Source organism: Cherax quadricarinatus, chromosome 36, assembly GCF_038502225.1.
Source record: "Cherax quadricarinatus isolate ZL_2023a chromosome 36, ASM3850222v1, whole genome shotgun sequence".
In the NCBI taxonomy this organism is placed as follows: domain Eukaryota; kingdom Metazoa; phylum Arthropoda; class Malacostraca; order Decapoda; family Parastacidae; genus Cherax; species Cherax quadricarinatus.
Genome location: NC_091327.1, coordinates 9166819 through 9191446, shown reverse-complemented (window position 1 = coordinate 9191446; position 24628 = coordinate 9166819). Strand labels below are relative to the sequence as shown.

The 24628-nt window shown below is 38.6% G+C and overlaps 1 protein-coding gene across 2 annotated transcripts in view; it reads right to left on the bottom strand.

Annotated features, from left to right (window-relative positions):
* LOC128691416 (leukocyte receptor cluster member 8 homolog) overlaps positions 1 to 23683 on the bottom strand; it is a 120334-nt gene extending 96651 nt beyond the window's left edge. Inside the window, exon 1 of one of the 2 annotated variants that reach the window (XM_053780286.2) lies at positions 23424 to 23683. In XM_053780286.2, the coding sequence (XP_053636261.2) occupies positions 23424 to 23636 (213 nt within the window). In that variant the 5' untranslated portion in view covers positions 23637 to 23683. The remainder of the gene's footprint in view (positions 1 to 23423) is intronic. The other variant, XM_053780287.2, reaches the window with a different exon arrangement.
* Between the last annotated feature and the right edge of the window lie 945 nt (positions 23684 to 24628).

Genomic DNA, 24628 nt, shown 5'->3' with positions numbered 1-24628 from the left:
AAGTCTCCCTTATCAACAAACTAAAAAACAAGACAGGAGATTTAAATACCTTACCACCCATTATATACGTACAAAAAAAGTGTCACAGGTGCTATCACCAATCATTGCTACACTCTTTAACAAATCCATTGAATCCTCTACCTTTCCTACAGTTCTCAAAATAGCAAGGGTCACCCCGATCCTTAAAAAGGAGGAGACCACACAGACTTGAATAACTGTAGGCCAATATCCAACTTACACCCTCTCTCTAAAATCTTTGAAAAATTAATCCATAAGCGTATCTATTCCTACCTCATCTCCCACAACATACTCAACCCCTGTCAATTTGGATTCAGGCCTAATAAAAATACTAATGATGCTATTATCCACATGCTAGAACATATTTATACAGCAATAGAGAAAAAAGAAGTCCCACTGGGGATCTTCATTGACTTACGTAAAGCTTTCGATACAGTTGACCACGACTTGCTCCACATAAAATTGTTGCACTATGGTATAAGAGGGCACTCCCTCAACTACCTAAAGTCATACCTCAGCAACAGAAGCCAATATGTGTATGCAAATGGAGCAAACTCTTCTGCACAGCCAATTACAATTGGTCTCCCACAGGGAAGTGTCCTAGGCCCTCTTCTCTTTCTCATATACATAAATGACCTACCAAATGCATCGCAACTACTCAAACCCACACTATTTGCAGATGACACTACATATGTTTACTCCCACCCGAGCCCAGTCATGCTAGCCAATACTGTAAATACCGAATTGCAGAAAATATCAACCTGGATGAGGACCAACAAACTTACTCTAAACATTGACAAAACCTACTACAATCGGTTTGGTAACAGAGCTGCAAATGTGTCTCTTAACATAATGATAAATGGATCACCTATCATAAAACTCACAGAGGGAAAATTCCTAGGAATCCACCTTGATAATAGACTCAAATTTCAAACACATATACAACAAATTTCCAAAAAAATTTCCAAGACAGTAGGCATACTATCGAAGATACGGTACTATGTTTTACAGTCAGCCCTCCTGGCCCTATATCACTTACTTATTTGCCCCTATCTCACCTATGGAATTTGTGCATGGGGCTCAACAACAATAAACCATCTCAGACCACTAATCACCCAACAAAAGGCTGCAGTCAGAATGATAACAAATTCCCACTACAGACAGCACACTCCACCAATATTCAAAACTCTAAACCTACTCACAATACAAAACATCCATACTTATTACTGCACCTACTACATACATAGAACACTTAACTCTGACATAAACCCTTCCCTCAAACATCTCCTTACCAACCTCAACAGAACACATGACCATAACACAAGACACAGAACACTCTTTGATGTTCCTCATGTCCATCGCATGCTATGCAAAAACTCAATGCACATAAAAGGCCCTAAAATCTGGAATTCATTACCTGTGAATATAAAAGAAACACTGTCTCTTTATAAATTCAAGTCTCTTCTGAAAAATCACTTACTCACCCACATCTAAATAAATACTGAATAATTGTATCTCATAAATTGCATCTCATATACAGTGGACCCCTGCATAACGATTACCTCCGAATGCGACCAATTATGTAAGTGTATTTATGTAAGTGCGTTTGTACGTGTATGTTTGGGGGTCTGAAATGGACTAATCTACTTCACAATATTTCTTATGGGAACAAATTCGGTCAGTACTGGCACCTGAACATACTTCTGGAGTGAAAAAATATCGTTAACCGGGGGTCCACTGTATATATCTCATTATCGTATCTCATAAATGTCAACCTGTGACCCAATCAATCTTTGTTACTATTTAACTTCATTACCTAACAGAATACTCCATTCTACTGATTACACAGCAACACAGTAAATGACCATATAACCTGTCTTTGTAATACTCATTTGTACTAAATTATCTGTTTTACAATAATTTTTGTACCACTGAATATATCATTGCTTAGTTAATCTTAAGTTAATTTTAAGCCTGCCCGTAATGCTATGCATTCAAGTGGCTTTGGCATGCTGCATTTAACTGTATTCTTTTGTACTTCACTGTATCATGTTCAAATTAATAAATAAATATATAAATAAATAAATAAATTTGAAACTACCCAATGTTTTAGCTTCAATCACTTTACTAGGCAGACCATTCCAATCATCAACTACCCCTATTACCAATGCTCATTTATATATTTTATTAGTGCTTGACATTTATTTGGCATTCTTTTCTGCATATAAATTTATATTTATGCTAGGGAAGTGACCCCTGAAGTGACAGAGAGTCTTTAAGGAGGGGGATTCCCCTTCCAAACAATAACCTCTCTTCCCTCTCTCCTCCTCCCTGTCTTCCATTCATCAACAACAGCCTTCAATAAATGTAACTGTCATGTTGAATGTTCATTCTTTTGTGCTTGTAAATCTATCTTTAATGCAAAAAAAAAAAATTGTTGTTGATACTTCTAGGTGTCTGGAACGAATTAATTGGATTTACATTATTTCTTATGGGGAAAATGGATTCGAAAATCGTCAATTTCGATAATAGTCATACTTCCAGGAATGGATTGATTACGAAAAACGAGGGACCATTTTATTTTTTTTTTAAAGATTTTTAAGTACAAAAATAGTTAATTATACCATAGAATGCCGAGCGTAATAGTAAACTAAATGTAAAAATAATGAATAACACTGAGAAAACCTTGAACAACAGAGAAAACTAACATTGCATGAGTCCGTTCTAGACCCATACAAACCGTTTGCTGTAAACAGTTTTTTTTTTTTTGTTTTAGAGAGTTTTAAGGGATGTCTAATGGCTGAGAAGTGAACTCCGTTAGTTATCGTTGGATTTCTTTCATTTTGGTGTACATTAAGAAGCATCTTTCCATCATACAATGCCCAAATTTCAATAAAAGAGCCCAACTGAGAAGAAAAATATTTACCAAAAATCATACATAGCAAGCCCTAGCCGGGTACTGGCACTGCGAGAAGCTATTCGTACACTACCTGCTGATAAAACATTGAAGTGGGAATTGGGGAAAATTGGCGTGCGTAAAAAATGACACGGAATGTGAACATTGAAGTGGTTGTTTTTGTTCAGCACCCAATTATGTGTTCGTGACCAGATGCAAAAATTTGGCAAATTTTTGGTCATGAATCGATTTGCCTACGTTCAGAAGCGTTCGTGACCAGAGGTTCCACTGAGTATGTTTCACTGTAAACACTTGGACTATACATCCCCTACTTTTCCTAAAGCCTCATTGTTCATTTGATATCCTACTCTCCGTCTTACTCTTAATTCTTTCAATAATAACTCTACCATACACTTTACCAGGTATACTCAACAGATTTCTTTTCTTCATTGTTTCAAGGCGCCAGTCGTATCCCACCGAGACTGGGTGGCCCAAAAAAGAAAAACAAAAGTTTCTCTTTTTAATTTTAGTAATATATACAGATGGGGTTACTAGCCTCCTGCTCTCGGCATTTTAGTCACCTCTTATAACACGCATGGCTTAGGGAGGAAGAGTTCTGCTCCACTTCCCCAAAGAGATAAAAGGAAATAAACAAGAACAAGAACTAGTAAGAAAAATAGAAGAAAACCCAGAGAGGTGAGTATATATGCTTGTACATGCATGTGTAATGTGACCTAAGTGTAAGTAGAAGTAGCAAGACATACCTGAAGCCCTGCATGTTTATGAGATAGAAAAAAGACATCAGCAATCCTACCATCATGTAAAACAATTACAGCGGAACCTTGGCTTACAAGTTTAATCCATTCCGTGACCTAGCTCGTATCCCGATCTACTCATAAGCTGAGTCAATTTTCCTCATTTAAATTAATTGAAATGCCATTAATCCATTCCAGTGGAATTCCTGCTCTGGAGACAGGGTAAAAATATGCTTCAATATAATGCTAATATCATCTCTACAGCTTATTTATCTATCACAATTCATTTAACAAGACATAATAAACAATATAAATAACATAGAAACCTGATATATAATCTAGAATGAATAAAATATGTCGTTACATGTGACTACATAGTGGTGGCAGCAGTGGCGGAGAATTTATTATTTGGAGACAGGACAAAATACTACTTCAATATGACGCTAATATCAACTTTATGACTTGTTTATCTATCACAAAAAATCTAATATGACATAATAAACAATGTAAATAACATAGAAACCTGATATATACTCCAGAACGAATAAAATATGTCATTACGTATGTGACAAGTGGAGGCGGTCATTCCTGCTCCTGCATTGTTGTGGTATTCATTGATATCTAGTGACGGCCTTTCGAAGCCAAGTGAGTGTAAAACGAAAGCCTGTAATATTGTGTTTTACATGATGGTAGGATTGCTGGTGTCTTCTGTCTCTCTCATAAATATGCAAGATTACAGGTACGTCTTGCTACTTCTATTTACACTTGGGTCACACTACACATACATGTACACATTTATTTATACACACTCATCTGAGTTTTCTTTGATTTTACCTTAATAGTTCTTGTTCTTATTACTTTTCCTTTTATATCCATGGGGAAGTGGAATAAGAATCTTTCCTCTGTAAGCAATGCGTGTTATAAAAGTCAACTAAAATGCCGAGAACAATGGGCTAGTAACCCCTTTTCCTGTAATAATTACTAAAAAGAATAAGAAGAAAATTGTCAAAGTGTGATATCTGAATGTGTGTGGATGTTGTGAGAATGATAAGAAAGAGATGATTGTGGATGTTATGAATGAGAAGAACCTAGACGTCCTGGCTTTAAGTGAAACAAAGCTGAAGGGAGTGGGAGAGTTTCAGTGAAGAGGAATAAATGGGATTAGGTCAGGGGTTTCATATAGAGTTAGAGCTAAAGGAGTAGTAGCAATAATGTTGAAGGATAAGCAATGGCAGAAAAAGAGAGACTATAAATGTATTAATTCAAGGATTATGTGGAGTAAAATAAAAGCTGGATGTGAAAAGTGGGTTATAGTAAGTGCATATGCACCGGGAGAAGAAAGAAGTGTAGAGGAGAGAGAGAGAGATTTTGGGAAATGTTGAGTGAATGCGTGGGGAGTTTTGAACCAAGTGTGAGAGTACTTGTGGATGGGGATTTCAATGCTAAAGTGGGTAAAAATGTTGTGGAGGGAGTAGTAGGTAAATTTGGGGTGTCAGGGGAAAATGAAAATGGGGAGTCTTTAATTGAGCTATGTGTAGAAAGAGGTTTGGTAATTAGTAATACATATTTTTTGAAAAAGAGGATAAATAAATATACAAGGTATGATATAGCACGTAATGAAAGTAGTTTGTTAGATTGTGTATTGGTGGATAAAAGGTCGATGGGTAAGCTCCAGGATGTACACGTTTATAGATGGGCAACTGATATATCAGATCATTATCTAGTTGTAGCTGCATTTAGAGTAAGAGGTAGATGGGACAAGAGGAAAATGGCAACAACAAGAGGGAGGTGAAAGTGTACAAACTAAGGGAGGAGGAAGTTCGGGTGAGATATACGCAACTATTGGCAGAAAGGTGGGCTAGTGCAAAGATGAGTAGTGGGGGGTTGAAGAGCATTGCAACAGTTTTTAAAATGCAGTATTAGAATGTAGGGCAGAAGATTGTGGTTACAGGAGGGTGGGTGCAGGAGGAAAGATGAGTGATTGGTGGAATGATGAAGTAAAGGGTGTGATAAAAGAGAAAAAGGTAGCTTATGAGAGGATTTTACAAAGTAGAAGTGTTATAAGAAGAGTAGACTATATGGAGAGCAAAAGAAAGGTGAAGAGAATGGTGACAGAGTGCAAAAGGAGAGCAGATGATAGAGTGGGAGAGGCACTGTCAAGAAATTTTAATGAAAATAAGAAAAAAATTTTGGAGTTAAACAAGCAAAGAAAGCCTAGGGAACGAATGGATTTGTCAGTTAAAAACAGAGTAGGGGAGTTAGAAGATGGGGAGATGAAGGTATTGGGTAGATGGCGAGAATATTTTGAGGAACTTTTAAATGTTGATGAAGAAAGGGAGGTGGTAATTTCATGCAATGGCCAGGGAGGTATACCATCTTTTAGGAGTGAAGAAGAGCAGGATGTGAGTGTGGGGGAGGTGTGTGAGGCATTACATAGAATGAAAGGGGGTAAAGCAGCTGGGACTGACGGGATCATGACAGAAATGTTAAAAGCAGGAGGGGATATAGTGTTGGAGTGGATAGTACAGTGGACCCCCGCATAACGATTACCTCCGAATGCGACCAATTATGTAAGTGTATTTATGTAAGTGCGTTTGTACGTGTATGCTTGGGGGTCTGAAATGGACTAATCTACTTCACAATATTTCTTATGGGAACAAATTCGGTCAGTACTGGCACCTGAACATACTTCTGGAGTGAAAAAATATCGTTAACCGGGGGTCCACTGTATTTCTGTTTAACCCTTTCAGGGTTTCGGACGTACTAGTACGGCTTACGACCCTGGGTTTTTGACGTACTATTATTTTTTTATTATCACATTGGTCGATTCCCACCAAGGCAGGGTGGCCCGAAAAAGAAAAACTTTCACCATCATTCACTCCATCACTGTCTTGCCAGAAGGGTGCTTTACACTACAGTTTTTAAAGGCACTGTACTTCCCATCTCCAGGACTCAAGTCCGGCCTGCCGGTTTCCCTGAACCCCTTCATAAATGTTACTTTGCTCACACTCCAACAGCACGTCAAGTATTAAAAACCATTTGTCTCCATTCACTCCTATCAAACACGCTCACGCATGCCTGCTGGAAGTCCAAGCCCCTCGCACACAAAACCTCCTTTACCCCCTCCCTCCAACCTTTCCTAGGCCGACCCCTACCCCGCCTTCCTTCCACTACAGACTGATACACTCTTGAAGTCATTCTGTTTCGCTCCATTCTCTCTACATGTCCGAACCACCTCAACAACCCTTCCTCAGCCCTCTGGACAACAGTTTTGGTAATCCTGCACCTCCTCCTAACTTCCAAACTACGAATTCTCTGCATTATATTCACACCACACATTGCCCTCAGACATGACATCTCCACTGCCTCCAGCCTTCTCCTCGCTGCAACATTCATCACCCATGCTTCACACTCATATAAGAGCGTTGGTAAAACTATACTCTCATACATTCCCCTCTTTGCCTCCAAGGACAAAGTTCTTTGTCTCCACAGACTCCTAAGTGTACCACTCACCCTTTTCCCCTCATCAATTCTATGATTCACCTTATCTTTCATAGACCCATCCGCTGACATGTCCACTCCCAAATATCTGAATACATTCACCTCCTCCATACTCTCTCCCTCCAATCTGATATCCAATCTTTCATCACCTAATCTTTTTGTTATCCTCATAACCGTACTCTTTCCTGTATTCACTTTTAATTTTCTTCTTTTGCATACCCTACCAAATTCATCCACCAATCTCTGCAACTTCTCTTCAGAATCTCCCAAGAGCACAGTGTCATCAGCAAAGAGCAACTGTGACAACTCCCACTTTATGAGTGATTCTTTATCTTTTAACTCCATGCCTCTTGCCAAGACCCTCGCATTTACTTCTCTTACAACCTCATCTATAAATATATTAAACAACCACGGTGACATCACACATCCTTGTCTAAGGCCTACTTTTACTGGGAAATAATTTCCCTCTTTCCTACATACTCTAACTTGAGCCTCACTATCCTCGTAAAAACTCTTCACTGCTTTCAGTAACCTACCTCCTATACCATACACCTGACGTACTAGTACATCAAAATTCTAGCGCCCTCAAATCTAGTGAGAGAAAGCTGGTAGCCCTACTTATGAAAGAATGGGTGGTCAGTGTGCGCAGTATAAAAAAAATCCTGCAGCACAAAATGCATAATAAGAAAAAAAAAAAACTGACCGCATTTTTGGATTAAATTTGTTGTATTCTAGTTTTCCTGGTCTCATTTTATAGAATGGAAGACATATTACAGAAATTGAGATGATTTTGACTGGTTTTACAATGAAAAGTACCTGGAAATTGAGCTCAAAGTAGCAGAAATTTTCGATTTTTGCCAAAGTTCAAAAGTAAACAAATCATGCAAAGCATCCAATACACGTCAACTGGTGAGTCTAATATTCTTTTGTGAGTGCACTGATATTATTTATACCATTTCTACACTAATGCAGTAGTCTGCATAACAGTAAATCTTCTATTTTTTGTGAGAATAAAAATTGAAAGTGGAAAGCTGAAGAATGTAAGAGGGGCGTGAGGACGTGACTAATGAACAGAGGAAATGTTATTTTAGTGCCAGGAATGTCTTTCTTGTTTATTCTGGACCCTTTTGAAAATTGGCATCTTTTGAAATTTGTATGAAATTGGCAAAATTGCTAAATTCTGACCACTGTATTGGATAGTTGAGATTGGTAAATGGGTGGTTTCTTGTACTCATTCGATAGAAAAAAATGGAGTTCTAGTGAAATAGTTATGATTTTTGTCGACTAGTACACAGGAATTGGCCGAAAATAGGGCTCAAAGTGGGCAAAATCACCGATGCGTAAACATCATCGAGACCGCTAACTTCACGAGAGCATAATTCCGTAAGTTTTCCATCAAATTTCATACTTTTGGTGTCATTATGATCAGGAAAAGATTCTCTATCTTTTCATAAGAAAAAATAATTGTTTTTTTTTAATTGGGGGACCCTGAGAACAAGTCTCTGAGAGGGCCTGTGGAAATTGAAAGGGTTAATAAATGTATGAAAGAGGGGAAGGTACCTAGGGATTGGCAGAGAGCATGTACTATAATCCCTTTATATAAAGGGAAGGGGGACAAAAGAGATTGTAAAAATTATAGAGGAATAAATTTACTGAGTATACCAGGAAAAGTGTACGGTAGGGTTATTACTGAATGAATCAGAGGTAAGACAGAATGTAGAATTGCAGATGAGCAAGGAGGTTTTAGAGTGGGTAGGGGATGTGTAGATCAAGTGTTTATATTGAAGCATATATGTGAACAGTATTTAGATAAAGGTAGGGAAGTTTTTATTGCATTCATGGATTTAGAAAAGGCATATGACAGAGTGGATAGGGAAGCAATGTGGCAGATGTTGCAAGTATATGGAATAGGTGGTAAGTTACTAAATACTGTAAAGAGTTTTTATGAGGATAGTGAGGCTCAGGTTAGGGTGTGTAGAAGAGAGGGAGACTACTTCCCAGTAAAAGTAGGTCTTAGACAGGGATGTGTAATGTCACCATGGTTGTTTAATATATTTACAGATGGGGTTGTAAAAGAAGTAAATGGTAGGGTGTTCGGGAGAGGGGTGGGATTAAATTATGGGGAATCAAATATAAAATGGGAAGTGACACAGTTACTTTTTGCTGATGATACTGTGCTTATGGGAGATTCCAAAGAAAAATTGCAAAGGTTAATGGACGAATTTGGGCATATGTGTAAAGGTAGAAAGTTGAAAGTGAACATAGAAAAGAGTAAGGTGATGAGGGTACCAAATGATTTAGATAAAGAAAAACTGGATATCAAATTGAGAAGGAGTATGAAAGAAGTGAATGTTTTCAGATATTTGGGAGTTGACATGTCAGCGGATGGATTTATGAAGTATGAGGTTAATCACAGAATTGATGAAGGAAAAAAGGTGAGTGGTGAATTGAGGTATATGTGGAGACAAAAAATGTTATCTATGGAGGCAAAGAAGGGAATGTATGAAAGTTTAGTAGTACAAACACTCTTATACGGGTGTGAAGCTTGGGTTGTAAATGCTGTAGCTAAGAGGCGGTTGGAGGCAATGGAGATGTCCTGTCTAAGGGCAATGTGTGGTGTAAATATTATGCAGAAAATTTGGAGTGTGGAAATTAGGAGAAGGTGTGGAGTTAATAAAAGTATTAGTCAGAGGGCTGAAGAGGGGTTGTTGAGGTGGTTTGGTCATTTAGAGAGAGTGGATCAAAGTAGAATGACATGGAGAGCGTATAAATCTGTAGAGGAAGGAAGGCGGGGTAGGGGTCGTCCTCGAAAAGGTTGGAGGGAGAGGGTAAAAGAGGTTTTGTGGGCGAGGGGCTTGGATTTCCAGCAAGCGTGTGTGAGCGTGTTAGGTAGGAGTGAATGGAGACAAATGGTATTTGGGACCTGACAAGCTGTTGGAGCGTGAGCAGGGTAATATTTAGTGAAGGGATTCAGGGAAACCGGTTATTTTATATAGCCAGACTTAAGTCCTGGAAATGGGAAGTACAATGCCTGCACTTTAAAGGAGGGGTTTGGGATATTGGCAGTTTGGAGGGATATGTTGTGTATCTTTATACGTATATAAATACAGTGGACCCCCGGTTTACGATCAGCTCCCAATGTGACCAATTATGTAAGTGTATTTATGTAAGTGCGTTTGTACATGTATGTTTGGGGGTCTGAAATGGACTAATCTACTTCACAATATTCCTTATGGGAACAAATTCGCTCAGTAATGGCACCTGAACATACTTCTGGAATGAAATAATATTGTAAACCGGGGGTCCACCGTATATATATATGTAAATACAGTGGACCCCCGCATAACGATGGCATCACATAGCGATTATTTCGCATACCGCTTACTTTAATTGCAAAAATTTTGCCTCACATACCGCTTAAAAACCCGCTTACCGATTTTCGTCCGAGACGCGCTCACATGTTCCGCCGGTGGCATTGTTTACCAGCCAGCCTCCGCGGTAACATCCAAGCATACAATCGGAATATTTCGTATTATTACAGTGTTTTCGGTGCTTTTTCTGGAAAATAAGTGACCATGGGCCCCAAGAAAGCTTCTAGTGCCAACCCTACAGCAATAAGGGTGAGAATTACAATAGAGATGAAGAAAAAGATCATTGATAAGTATGAAAGTGGAGTGCATGTCTCCGAGCTGGCCAGGTTGTATAATAAACCCCAATCAACCATCGCTACTATTGGTGGTACAGCTGCTGCTGCTGCTGCACTGTCAGCTGCTGCTGCTGCTGCACTGTCAGCTGCTGCTGCTGCTGTAGCACCGTTGTTGGTGTGGCTTATTGAGAATACCAAGAAACAATTAACCCCAGAGGATTTGCCACCCAGGATAACCCAAAAAAGTCAGTGTCATCGAAGACTGTCTAACTTATTTCCATTGGGGTCCTTAATCTTGTCTCCCAGGATGCAACCCACACAAGTCGACTAACACCCAGGTGAACAGGGAAAAATGCCTGGAACTAGTGCTCATATTGGTGAATTTAAAGCCAGCAAAGGTTGGTTTGAGAGATTTAAGAATCGTAGTGGCATACACAGTGTGATAAGGCCTGTTCTGGAAGAAAATGCCAAACAGGACCTACAGTACTCAGGAGGAAAAGGCACTCCCAGGACACAGTGTCTCATCAGTCATTGCTGCATCTTCAATAAAGGTAAGTGTCATTTATTCTTCATTTAGTAGACTAGTACATGCACAATATATACTGTGCATGTACTACTCTACTATTGTGCATGTATCCTTCTCTTTGTGTGTGGGAAAATGTATATTTCATGTGGTAAAATTTTTTTTTTCATACTTTTGGGTGTCTTGCACGGATTAATTTGATTTCCATTATTTCTTATGGGGAAAATTCATTCACATAGCGATTATTTCGCATAACAATTACCCCTCTTGCACGGATTAAAATCGTTAACCGGGGGTCCACTGTACTATGCAGAAAATTCGGAGTGTGGAAATTAGGAGAAGGTGTGGAGTTAATAAAAGTATTAGTCAGAGGTCTGAAGAGGGGTTGTTGAGGTGGTTTGGTCATTTAGAGAGAATGGATCAAAGTAGAATGACATGGAGAGCATTTAAATCTGTAGAGAAGGAAGGCGGGGTAGGGGTCGTCCTCGAAAAGGTTGGAAGGAAGGGGTAAGGGAGGTTTTGTGGGCGAGGGGCTTGGACTTCCAGTAGGCGTGCATGAGCGTGTTCAATAGGAGTGAATGGAGATGAATCGTATTTGGGACCTGACGATCTGTTGGAGTGTGAGCAGGGTAATATTTAGTGAAGGGATTCAGGGAAACCGGTTATTTTTATATAGCCGGACTTTAGTCCTGGAAATGGGAAGTACATTGCCTGCACTCTAAAGGAGGGGTTTCGGGATATTAGCAGTTTGGAGGGATATGTTGTGTATCTTTATACGTATATGCTTCTAAACTGTTGTGTTCTGAGCACCTCTACAAAAACAGTGATTATGTGTGAGTGAGGTGAAAGTGTTGAATGATGATGAAAGTATTTTCTTTTTGGGGATTTTCTTTCTTTTTGGGTCACCCTGCCTCTGTGGGAGACGGCCGAATTGTTAAAAAAAAAAAATTATATATTATTATTGTTATAATGGGGAAGCACTAAACCCATATGATTATACAGAACCTGTGGGGGGAGGGGAAGGAAGGTATTCAGGCTTAACCCTTTGACTGTTTCGGTCGTATACAGTGGACCCCCGCTTTACAATCACCTCCCAATGGGACCAATTATTTAAGTATATTTATGTAAGTGCGTATGTACGTGTATGTTTGGGGGTCTGAAATGGACTAATCTAATTCACAATATTCCTTATGGGAACAAATTCGTTCAGTACTGGCACCTGAACATACTTCTGGAATGAAATAATAATAATAACCGGGGGTCCACAGTATATACGTCTTATGATGTACCATGTTCGACGTATATATACTCATAAATTTTAGCGGCTTCAAATCAAGCAGGAGAAAGCTGGTAGGCCCACATGTGAGAGAATGGGTCTGTGTGGTCAGTGTGAACCATATAAAAAAATCCTGGAGCACACAGTGCATAATGAGAAAAAAAAACCCGATCGTTTTTTTTAATTAAAATGCCGACTTTGTGGTCTATTTTCGTATAGTACTTATGGTTGTATTCTCATTTTTCTTGGTCCCATTTGATAGAATGGAAAACATATTATAGAAATAGAGGTGATTTTGATTGGTTTTACTATAAAAAGAACCTGGAAATGGAGCTCAAAGTAGGGGAAATGTTTGATTTTTCCCTATGTTCAAAAGTAAACATATGATGTCATTTTCCAATAAATGTCCAAGTAGCCATTCTAATATGCAGTCATGAATGGGTTGACATTATTTATACAATTATTACAGTATTGCAGTAGTCTGCATAACAGTAAATCTTCTATTTTTTGTTTTAATAAAATTTCAAAATAGAAAGCAAGAGTAATATCAGAGAGGCCTGGAGACGTGACTGATGAACAAAGAAAATGTTATTTTAGAGCCATGAATGTCTGCATTGTTCATTCTGGACCTTATTTTGAAATTGTCACTTTTTTTAATTTTCATGAAATTGGCCAAATTGCAAATTTCTGACCACGTTATTGGGTAGTTGAAATCAGTAAATGGGCAGTTTCTTGTACTCAATCGATAGAAAAAATGGAGTTCTAAAGAAATAGCTATGAGTTTGGACGACTGGAATAATGGAATTAGCCAAAAATAGGGCTCAAAGTGGGCGAAATCGCTGATTTGTAAATATCGCCGAGGTCGCTAACTTCGCAAGAGCGTAATTCCATCAGTTTTCCGTCAAATTTCATTTTTTTTGGTGTCATTATAATCAGGACGAGATTCTCTATCATTTCATAAGAATTTTTTTTTTTTTTTTAATTTTGCAACACCAGGAGACACCTCAGGATTGGGGGTTACAACAGTCAAGGGGTTAATTTAGGGAACTAGAGCATAGACACAATTCCCTAGATCAAGAGTCCCTTATCAACATCAAAGAAACCTCCCTTGAAGGAGAATCTCGCTCGCATCCTGAATTTTTGCTTGTATCAAGAAACAAAAAATCAACATAGAAACTGCTCGTATCCTGAAAAACTCAAATGGTGGAGCACTCATAAGCTAAGGTTTCACTGTACAGGTGTCCGTTTTACACTCACTTGGCAGGACAGTAGTACCTCCCTGGGCAGTTGCTGTTTAACAACCTAATACCCTGGACTCGACAGAATTATTCCCCTATACATAATTTTACTCTCACTTTTGTCCCTTTTGCCTTTATGCAGAGGAACTATGCAAGCTATCTGCCAATCCCTAGGTACCATACCCTCTTCCATACATTTATTAACCCTTTCAAGGTCCAAGGCCAAAATCTGAAGTGGTGCCCCAGTGTCCAAGAATTTTCAAAAAAAAAAAAAAAAAAATTTTATTTATTTTTTCTTATGAAATGGTAGAGAATCTTTTTGTGAAGGTAATAAAACAAAAAGTACAAAATTTGATGGAAAATTGACAAAATTGTGCTCTCGCAAATTTTGATGTATCAGCGACATTTACGAATCGGCGATTTTGCCGACTTTGACTCCCATTTTAGGCCAATTACATTATTCCAGTCAACCAAATTCTTAGCTATTTCACTAATATTACTTCTATTCTATCGATTGAGCACAAGAAAACGCCAAGTCAACTGTTTCAACTACAAAATAAAGTGATCGGAAATTGGTAATTTGGCCAATTTAACACAAAGTTCAAAATATTCCAATTTTAAAATAGGGTCCAGAATAAACAATGTAGGTATTCCTGGCACTAAACTAACATTTCCTCTGTTCATTAGTTATGTTTTGAGGCTTTACAAATACAGTGGAACCTCAAAAATCGAACTGCTCCCAACTCAACCAATTATGTAAGTGTATTTTTGTAAGTGCTTTTATAAGTGTATTTTTGAGGGTCTTAAATGGTCTAATCTAATTTACATTATTCCTGATGGGAATAAATTCATTCGGTAATGGCACTCGAACAGCCTTCTGGACTGAAGAAAGTTCGATATTTGAGGTTCCACTGTAAATTCCATTTTGATTTTTTATTCACATAATGAATTTTTATTCACACCAAAAAATAGAAGATTTACTGTTATGCAATATTGTAATAATTGTATAAATATCATCACCACATTTGTGAATGTATATTAGACCCACTAGCTGGTGTGTATTAGACGTATGAGGTCGTTTGTTTACTCTTGAAAATAGGCAAAAATTTAACATTTCCGCTACTTTGAGCTCAGTTTCAAGCCATTTCCAGTGCTAAAACCAATCAAAATCATCTCTATTTCTGTAATATGTCTTCCATTCTATCAAATGAGACCAAGAAATTGCAAATACAACTATAAAAAACATACGAAAAAACAATGCAAATTCGCTGTTTTAATCGAAAATCATGGTCTCAGTTTTTTTTCTCTCATTATGCACAGTGTGCTGCAGGATTTGCTTTATGTGGTGCACACATACCACATATATGTATTCTCTCATATCTAGGCCCAAATTTACCACTCACAGTTTATCAGAGTGAGCCGAGTTTATGGCATAGATCTACGGTTTGGACCCTAAACGTAAAGCCATAGATCTACGGGACGGACCTTGAAAGGGTTAACACTTTCAGAGTCCAGATGCCAAATCTCAGAGTAACAGCCTGGGTCGAAGACTTTTCAAAAAAAAAATTTTTATATTTTTTCCTATGAAATGGTAGAAAATCTTTTTCTAAGTGTAATAAAACAAAAAGTATGAAATCTGATGGAAAACTGACAAAATTACACTCTCATAAATTTTGATGTCAACAATATTCGTGCATCGGCAATTTTGCCGACTCTGACTTGTTAAAAAAAAAAAAAATTATTCCAGTGATCATAAATTGGTAATTTGGCCAATTTAACACAGTTCAAAATATTCCAATTTCAAAACAGGGTCCAGAATAAACAATGCAGGCATTCCTGGCACTAATCTAACATTTCCTCTGTTCATTAGTTATGCTATAAGGCTTTATAAATGAATTACATTTTTATTTTTATTCACACAACAAATTTTTATTCACATTAAAAAATAGAAGATGCACTGTTATGCAATACTGCAATAATTGTACATAAATATCAGCACATTCGTGAACTTATTTCAGACCCACCAGCTTACATGTATTAGACTCGTGACGACATTTGTTTACTCTTGAACATCAACAAAAATTGAACATTTCTGCTACTTTGAGCTCAGTTTCAAGCCATTTTCAGTACTAAAACCAATATGTAATATAATTTCCATTCTATCAAATGAGACCAAGAAACCACGAATACAACTGTAAAAAAACATACGAAAAAACACCGCAAAGTCACTGTTTTAATCCAAAATTACAGTCCCAGTTTTTTTCTCTCATTATGCACTGCGTGCTGCAGGATTTGTTTTATGTGGTGCACACTTACCACAGAGATGTATTCTCTCAGATCTAGGCCCAAATTTATTGCTCCCAGTTTATCTGAGTGAGCTGAGCTCACGGTATAGTCTATCTGATTGAGCTGAGCTCAGGGTGTAGGACTACGGCTTGGACCCTGGCTTCAAAGCCTTAGAACTACAGGATGGACCCTCCAACGGTTAAAACATTAACCTCAGTACTGCTAATGTATTAGATCAATACCCAAAAGGATGATATGAGACTTTATTATAAGGTTTCAGATTCATATCATTGAACAGACAAGATATATTATTTATACAGTGAATGCTTTCTTACCCACTCCAAGGCCATTCAGAATCATAGGTAACCAATTTCAGTCAACCCTCCTACTCCCACTTTCTCCTCCTTTCATCTTCAATTACTCCTACCTCATCCACCTTCTACTTTCTATTCCTCCTACCTCCTCCCACTTTCTATTTCTCCTACCTCCTCCTCTTCCTCCTCCCACTTTTTATTCCTCCTACCTCCCAGTTACTTTTTCTCTTCCACCTTCCCTCTTAACCCTTCATCACGCAAGGGGTCCGAAAATTTGAAATTCGAACTGAACTCCCTATGGTGGATAGAGTAACTCAATACAAGGTCACTGATCCCATATAAATTGATTTCTGATGGTTAGTTTTCGAGCAATTGCCAATCTCCGAAGACCGAAAATATTAGGCCGCCCCCGACAAAGTGATTAAAAAATTTTATGTTGCAAACTTGCAATTGTTAATAAAACACACCAAAACAATTTTTTAAATTTAATATACAAACAGACAATATAAAAAACATAAATGGAACTTGTATCAAAACATTTTTTAATTGTTACAAAAATAAAACAAGGAAGCAAATATCAACAATGCCAAATTGCAAAGTGATGCAAGTTTCAATCCCTATATTCCTGAGATTCATTTGGAAGACCAATGATTCTATATTGCTAATTGGCAAGATGGAAGTCTGTGAAACAATTTCTATCAGTCTTTATGCACAGATTTACTTTGCATACACTACAGACGAATGACGATGTTACCGTTTTTTTCGAGGTGCTGCAATACTTGCAAGTAAACGGCCTTTGCCCTGCCATTGGGAAGTGCATTAGAGTAATGTCTTTCCTAACACTGTCATCAGGCATTTCTGTACGTGTTCCCCTCCCAGGTTTCACTATGCCAACACCATTGGAAGTACATGGTGAATTAGTTGGTGAAGGTCTTGGAGTTGTTCTTAGGCTGCTCCCTCTAAGGTTTTGTCCTTTAGACCTTGCAATTTCAGAGATAGAATTCCTGAAATACTTCAGTTGCATACACTTTTGCTTTATTGCTCGAGAATCACGGCAATAAAGCAGCCATGCATTCACAACAGCAAGATCAATAATATAGGCAAATAGCCGCATGTACCAACGTTTTGATTTCATTGGTGTTTTGTAGAGATGCACCAACATGTTGCTTTTGTCAATACCTCCCATGTTTGCATTATAGTTCTTGATGACTGCAGGGCACGATATTTTCTCTTTCCTCTTTGTACCCTTGTTATATCTCTCAACAAGACTCATGGGCTCGACCCCAATATCAGTTGTCACTAAAGTCACAACTTTGGTGTCCTTCCATCGTACAACAAGGACACCATCATTGTTGTTGAAGCAAAAATTGCCCCTGACCACACTGTTTTTTTCCATTTGTTTGATAGGCACCAGATGTGGCTTACCACATCTATTGTCACGTACTGTTCCAGTGTATCTGCAGTTATACTTATCTCTTAGTAGCTTGACCAAAGGCATACTTGAAAAGAAATTGTCAGCATAGATTGCTGATGTGTTTGTCTTGTTCATAGTTTGTGCAAGTACCAGAACAATCTTTGTACTTATTGGAAGTTTAGATTCTTCCTGTGGCAGCTGTATGGGATGTGTGTCAAAAGTTGTTGTGCCTTGATACATGAGTATATCATGTATGATTCCATCTTGACTTGCACGACAAAAAAGTTTGAAACCCCACTTATCTGGTTTTGTTTTGATGTACTGCCTTAGGTTTCCAGCAGTTTTACCCTTGAAACCAACCATGACTTCATCAATAGATTGCTTGGGTGTAGCTGGAATTTTCAAGCAAGCATTAGTTAGTTCAGTGTAAAGAGGCCTTACTTTGTAGAATCTGTCATTATCCTTTTTTGTGTTGTCATTGAAATGAATATGACTTCTAAGGTACCTAAACCTCTTAGACGCCATGCTATCTGCAACCTGTGGGCTCCTAAAAGCAGCTTTCCAATAGTCTTCGAGGGATGGTAGTGGAGCAATACCCGTGAACAACAAAATACCTATGAACCTCATGATCTCTTCAGAATCTGTTGAAAAAGTATTATTTACGTCTTGTTGCCTTGTATACAAATTTGTTTGATATGCTATGTTATCTATCATGGCTGGAGTAACGAACATACGAAAATACTCATATGGAGACCTAATTGCAAGAGGCTTTTCATGTTCATATGCCGGCAAAGGATCATTTTCAATGTCATCTACGGTCCACTGAGATGAAACTTGAAGAGCAATATTCTCATGGATCTCTTCCTCATCCGGGTATTCCTCAATCCTAAAATTTTTCTTTTTCCTCATTACTTTCTGCTTTTTGGCTGGCCTTTGTTTCCTTTCTTCCTCCTCCTCATCATCACTTGACATCTCTGCATCCTGTGCATGCGGTGGCAAGTATTCATCACCACTATCCAGCAATTCTGGTTCGTCTACCTCTGGTTCCGAGTCACTGTCTTCAGAAACGCAGATATACCTCGACCTGCTGGTCGACTGCTCCCCATAAAACAGCCTCTCATGGAACTGGAAGGACAATAGAAACCTCCTGTATAAATCCAGACCACTACAGAGTTCATATATGCAATTGAAAATTTTGTATAAATATTTATTTGACTATAATTGGACAATCCCGGAAACTCGGGCAATACCGAAATAATTCGGACTAAAATGCTTGCACTTTTTTCCATTGCATGCTACACTCATATTATGCTTCACACGGACTTTAGGTATATATCAAAATATGCCTAAACTATTCATGTAAGCATTAACACAACAATCAGTACTTACCGACATTGTAGAATGTATAATCCAAGAGTAGATTAGTAATGGTGGAGGGAAAAATGCGTGTGTGTTCGAAGCCAAGCCGCCAGTGTTTATATTTTGATCTCTCAACCAATGGGAAGGCGGCAGAAGCGAACTGTACTTAGCTGAAGAGACTCAGGGAAGGCTTGTGATTGGTTGGAACTAAAGAACGGGAAGCTGGCCGCGCGGGGCGCGAAGTATGACACGCGCCAAAAACACGTAATCAATACCGAATTTTTTCGGCCAAACACGACAAAGGGTTAAATTTTAAACACTAAACCCAGTAACTGTTTAGTGAAAGACTCAAAAAAAAACTAATTAACTTTTGAACATTCTTATACTATGCAGAGTATGAAAGTCTGAGACTTTGTCAATACAAAAGTTTCAATAGTTAACAGAGAACAAGATGTATAAAACAATAACATCATATGCCTCATTCTGCAACAACATAAATGCCATATTAGACTGTTGATAAATTTGTCTGGCAGTAAAAAAAAAAAGGAAATTATTAGAGTGGTGAAGCAATGTAAAAAGAGAGCAAATGAGAGAGTGGGTGAGATGTTATCAACAAATTTTGTTGAAAATAAGAAAAAGTTTTGGAGTGAGATTAACAAGTTAAGAAAGCCTAGAGAACAAATGGATTTGTCAGTTAAAAATAGGAGAGGAGAGTTATTAAATGGAGAGTTAGAGGTATTGGGAAGATGGAAGGAATATTTTGAGGAATTGTTAAATGTTGATGAAGATAGGGAAGCTGTGATTTCGTGTATAGGGCAAGGAGGAATAACATCTTGTAGGAGTGAGGAAGAGCCAGTTGTGAGTGTGGGGGAAGTTCGTGAGGCAGTAGGTAAAATGAAAGGGGGTAAGGCAGCCGGGATTGATGGGATAAAGATAGAAATGTTAAAAGCAGGTGGGGATATAGTTTTGGAGTGGTTGGTGCAATTATTTAATAAATGTATGGAAGAGGGTAAGGTACCTAGGGATTGGCAGAGAGCATGCATAGTTCCTTTGTATAAAGGCAAAGGGGATAAAAGAGAGTGCAAAAATTATAGGGGGATAAGTCTGTTGAGTGTACCTGGTAAAGTGTATGGTAGAGTTATAATTGAAAGAATTAAGAGTAAGACGGAGAATAGGATAGCAGATGAACAAGGAGGCTTTAGGAAAGGTAGGGGGTGTGTGGACCAGGTGTTTACAGTGAAACATATAAGTGAACAGTATTTAGATAAGGCTAAAGAGGTCTTTGTGGCATTTATGGATTTGGAAAAGGCGTATGACAGGGTGGATAGGGGGGCAATGTGGCAGATGTTGCAAGTGTATGGTGTAGGAGGTAGGTTACTGAAAGCAGTGAAGAGTTTTTACGAGGATAGTGAGGCTCAAGTTAGAGTATGTAGGAAAGAGGGAAATTTTTTCCCAGTAAAAGTAGGCCTTAGACAAGGATGTGTGATGTCACCGTGGTTGTTTAATATATTTATAGATGGGGTTGTAAGAGAAGTAAATGCGAGGGTCTTGGCAAGAGGCGTGGAGTTAAAAGATAAAGAATCACACACAAAGTGGGAGTTGTCACAGCTGCTCTTTGCTGATGACACTGTGCTCTTGGGAGATTCTGAAGAGAAGTTGCAGAGATTGGTGGATGAATTTGGTAGGGTGTGCAAAAGAAGAAAATTAAAGGTGAATACAGGAAAGAGTAAGGTTATGAGGATAACAAAAAGATTAGGTGATGAAAGATTGAATATCAGATTGGAGGGAGAGAGTATGGAGGAGGTGAACGTATTCAGATATTTGGGAGTGGACGTGTCAGCGGATGGGTCTATGAAAGATGAGGTGAATCATAGAATTGATGAGGGAAAAAGAGTGAGTGGTGCACTTAGGAGTCTGTGGAGACAAAGAACTTTGTCCTTGGAGGCAAAGAGGGGAATGTATGAGAGTATAGTTTTACCAACGCTCTTATATGGGTGTGAAGCGTGGGTGATGAATGTTGCAGCGAGGAGAAGGCTGGAGGCAGTGGAGATGTCATGTCTGAGGGCAATGTGTGGTGTGAATATAATGCAGAGAATTCGTAGTTTGGAAGTTAGGAGGAGGTGCGGGATTTCCAAAACTGTTGTCCAGAGGGCTGAGGAAGGGTTGTTGAGGTGGTTCGGACATGTAGAGAGAATGGAGCGAAACAGAATGACTTCAAGAGTGTATCAGTCTGTAGTGGAAGGAAGGCGGGGTAGGGGTCGGCCTAGGAAGGGTTGGAGGGAGGGGGTAAAGGAGGTTTTGTGTGCGAGGGGCTTGGACTTCCAGCAGGCATGCATGAGCGTGTTTGATAGGAGTGAATGGAGACAAATGGTTTTTAATACTTGACGTGCTGTTGGAGTGTGAGCAAAGTAACATTTATGAAGGGATTCAGGGAAACCGGCAGGCCGGACTTGAGTCCTGGAGATGGGAAGTACAGTGCCTGCACTCTGAAGGAGGGGTGTTAATGTTGCAGTTTAAAAACTGTAGTGTAAAGCACCCTTCTGGCAAGACAGTGATGGAGTGAATGATGGTGAAAGTTTTTCTTTTTCGGGCCACCCTGCCTTGGTGGGAATCGGCCGGTGTGATAATAAAAAAAAATAATAAAAAATAATGGTAATTATCCAAATACATCATTAAAATATTAGTATTAAAACACTTAAAAAATGTATCACAAATCCATATATTAACCCCTTGACTGTCGCAACCCCAAATCCCGAGGTGTCTCCTGGTGTCGCAAAATTTCAAAAAAAAAAAAAAAAAAAAATCTTATGAAATGATAGACTCTTTTCCCGATTGTAATGACACCAAATGAACGAAATTTGATGGAAAACTGACGGAATTACACTCTCGCAAAATTAGTGACCTCAGCGATATTTACGAATCAGCGATTTCGCCCACTTTGAGCCCTATTTTCAGCTAATTCCATTGTTCCAGTCGACCAAATTCATAGCTATTTCTTTAGAACTCCATTTTTTCTATCGACTGAGTACAACAAGAAACTGCCCATTTACCGATTTCAATTACCCAATAACGTGGTCAGAAATTTGCAATTTGGCCAATTTCACGAAAATTAAAAAATATGACAATTTCAATATAGGGTCCAGAATGAACAATGCAGACATTCCTGGCTCCAAAATACCATTTTCTTTGTTCATCAGTCATGTCTCCAGGCCCCTCTGATATTACTCTTGCTTTCTATTTTGAATTTTTATTCAAACAAAAAATAGAAGATTTACTGTTATGCAGACTACTGCAATATTGTAATAATTGTATAAATAATGTCAACCCATTCATGACTGCATATTAGAATGGCTACTTGGACATTTATTGGAAAATGACATCATATGTTTACTTTTGAACATAGGGAAAAATCAAACATTTCCCCTACTTGAGCTCCATTTCAAGGTTCTTTTCATAGTAAAACCAATCAAAATCACCTCTATTTCTATAATATGTTTTCCATTCAATCAAATGAGACCAAAAAAAAATGAGAATACAACCATAAATACTATACGAAAATAGACCACAAAGTCGGCATTTTAATTAAAAAAACGGTAGGAGTTTTTTTTTCTCATTATGCACTGTGTCCTACAGGATTTTTTTATATGGTGCACACTGACCACACAGACCCATTCTCTCACATGTGGGCCTACCAGCTTTCTCCTGCTTGATTTGAAGCCACTAGAATTTATGAGTATATATACGTCAAAAACAGCGGCTCGTAAGACGTATACATACGACCTAAACAGTCAAAGGGTTAATTTCTAATTAAACCAGTTTAATTTCAGCAGCTGGAACAAAGGAAGACGTTCCTCCAAGAAGTGCCAGATCAGCCAGGCTGTGACAGCCATGTGTGCCTGGTCAAGCAACAGCCTGCTTGACCAGGTCAACAAGGAAGCCTCACCTAAGGCTGAGCAGCAAGTGTAGATGACGATTATTATTATTATTATTATTATTATTATTATTATTATTATTAAAATCAGGGAAGAAGCCCCAAACCCATAGGATCATACACTGCATGGTGAATGAGAGGCATTCACATTTGATCTTTGTCAAGGAAAACAGATCCACTTCCTTGGATTAAGAGCTCCTTACCAGCATCAACACAACTTCATTGTGAGGAAACTCAAAACATTCAGAGGAAAGACAAATACTTACATATCCAGCATATCCTCCAAAACCACTGCCGCCACCACCACCACCTCCAGCAGGTCCATAACCACTCCAGCCAGGTGGAGGCGGCCCTGGTGGACCATTATATGAGCCTGCATAAGCGCCATAATGCCCTGGTGGACCAGCATACCACCCTCCCCCTTGTCCGTGTCCACTGCCTCCATGCCATGCAGCCATCCCATGTGTACTGTTGTTCATACTGAAGACACACTCCTAGGCACTGTTAAAAATAAAATAACTAGACATGACTATATATAGGGAGACATACTCATCCCAGCATTATATCTCTGTTCATACATATAAACAAAATATTTTAAAACTCATAATATTGCAGCTGGAATAATTCTCAACTTTCTTGCAAGTCCTAGACCACTATCAAGAAAAAACAAAGAAAAAGAGGAAAACCAAGAGCAAAAAAAAAAAAAAAAAAAAAAGGCTGACTTGACCTGACTTTCTCTTCAGCTGACTTACCTCCCTCTCTCTTTTTTTTTTTTTTTTTTTTTTTTTTTTTTTTTTTTTTGCCCTCATGACTTGATAATAAGGCCCAAGACTGATTGAAACACTGTTCAAAGTTTCCTCTCAAAATTGTGTTTTAATTGTCAGTATTAATAACACTTTGTTTAACTCTGTCAGGGTTTCGGCCATACTAGTATGGCTTACGAGCCAGGGTTTTTGACGTACTAGTACGCCTAAATTCTAGTACCCTCAAATCTAGTGAGAGAAAGCTGGTAGGCCTACATATGAAAGAATGGGTCTATGTAGTCAGTGTGCGTTGCATAAAAAAAAATCCTGCAGCACAGTGCGTAATGAGAAAAAAAAAACTTCGACCATGTTTTTGGATTAACCCTTTCAGGGTCCGTCCTGTAGATCAACGGCTTTACGTTGTGTCCAAACCATAGATCTACGCCAAAATTCTAGCGCCGTCAAATTTAGCGCGAAAACGCTCATAGGCCTACATGTGAGAGAACGGGTCTGCGTGGTGGGTGTGCGCCATAAACAAAAAATCTAGGCGCCCGCATAGCATTGTGGGAACGCCGGCTCAGTTACCCTTGTTCACCATGCCTCGTCGCAAGTCAGCTCTCACTCCCCGGAAAATTGGGACTCTCCTCTTCCTATCTGATAGTTCTGACACTGATGGAAGTGGAATGAAGACGAATTCTACGGCTTTGATCAGTTAGTGACCGAAAAGA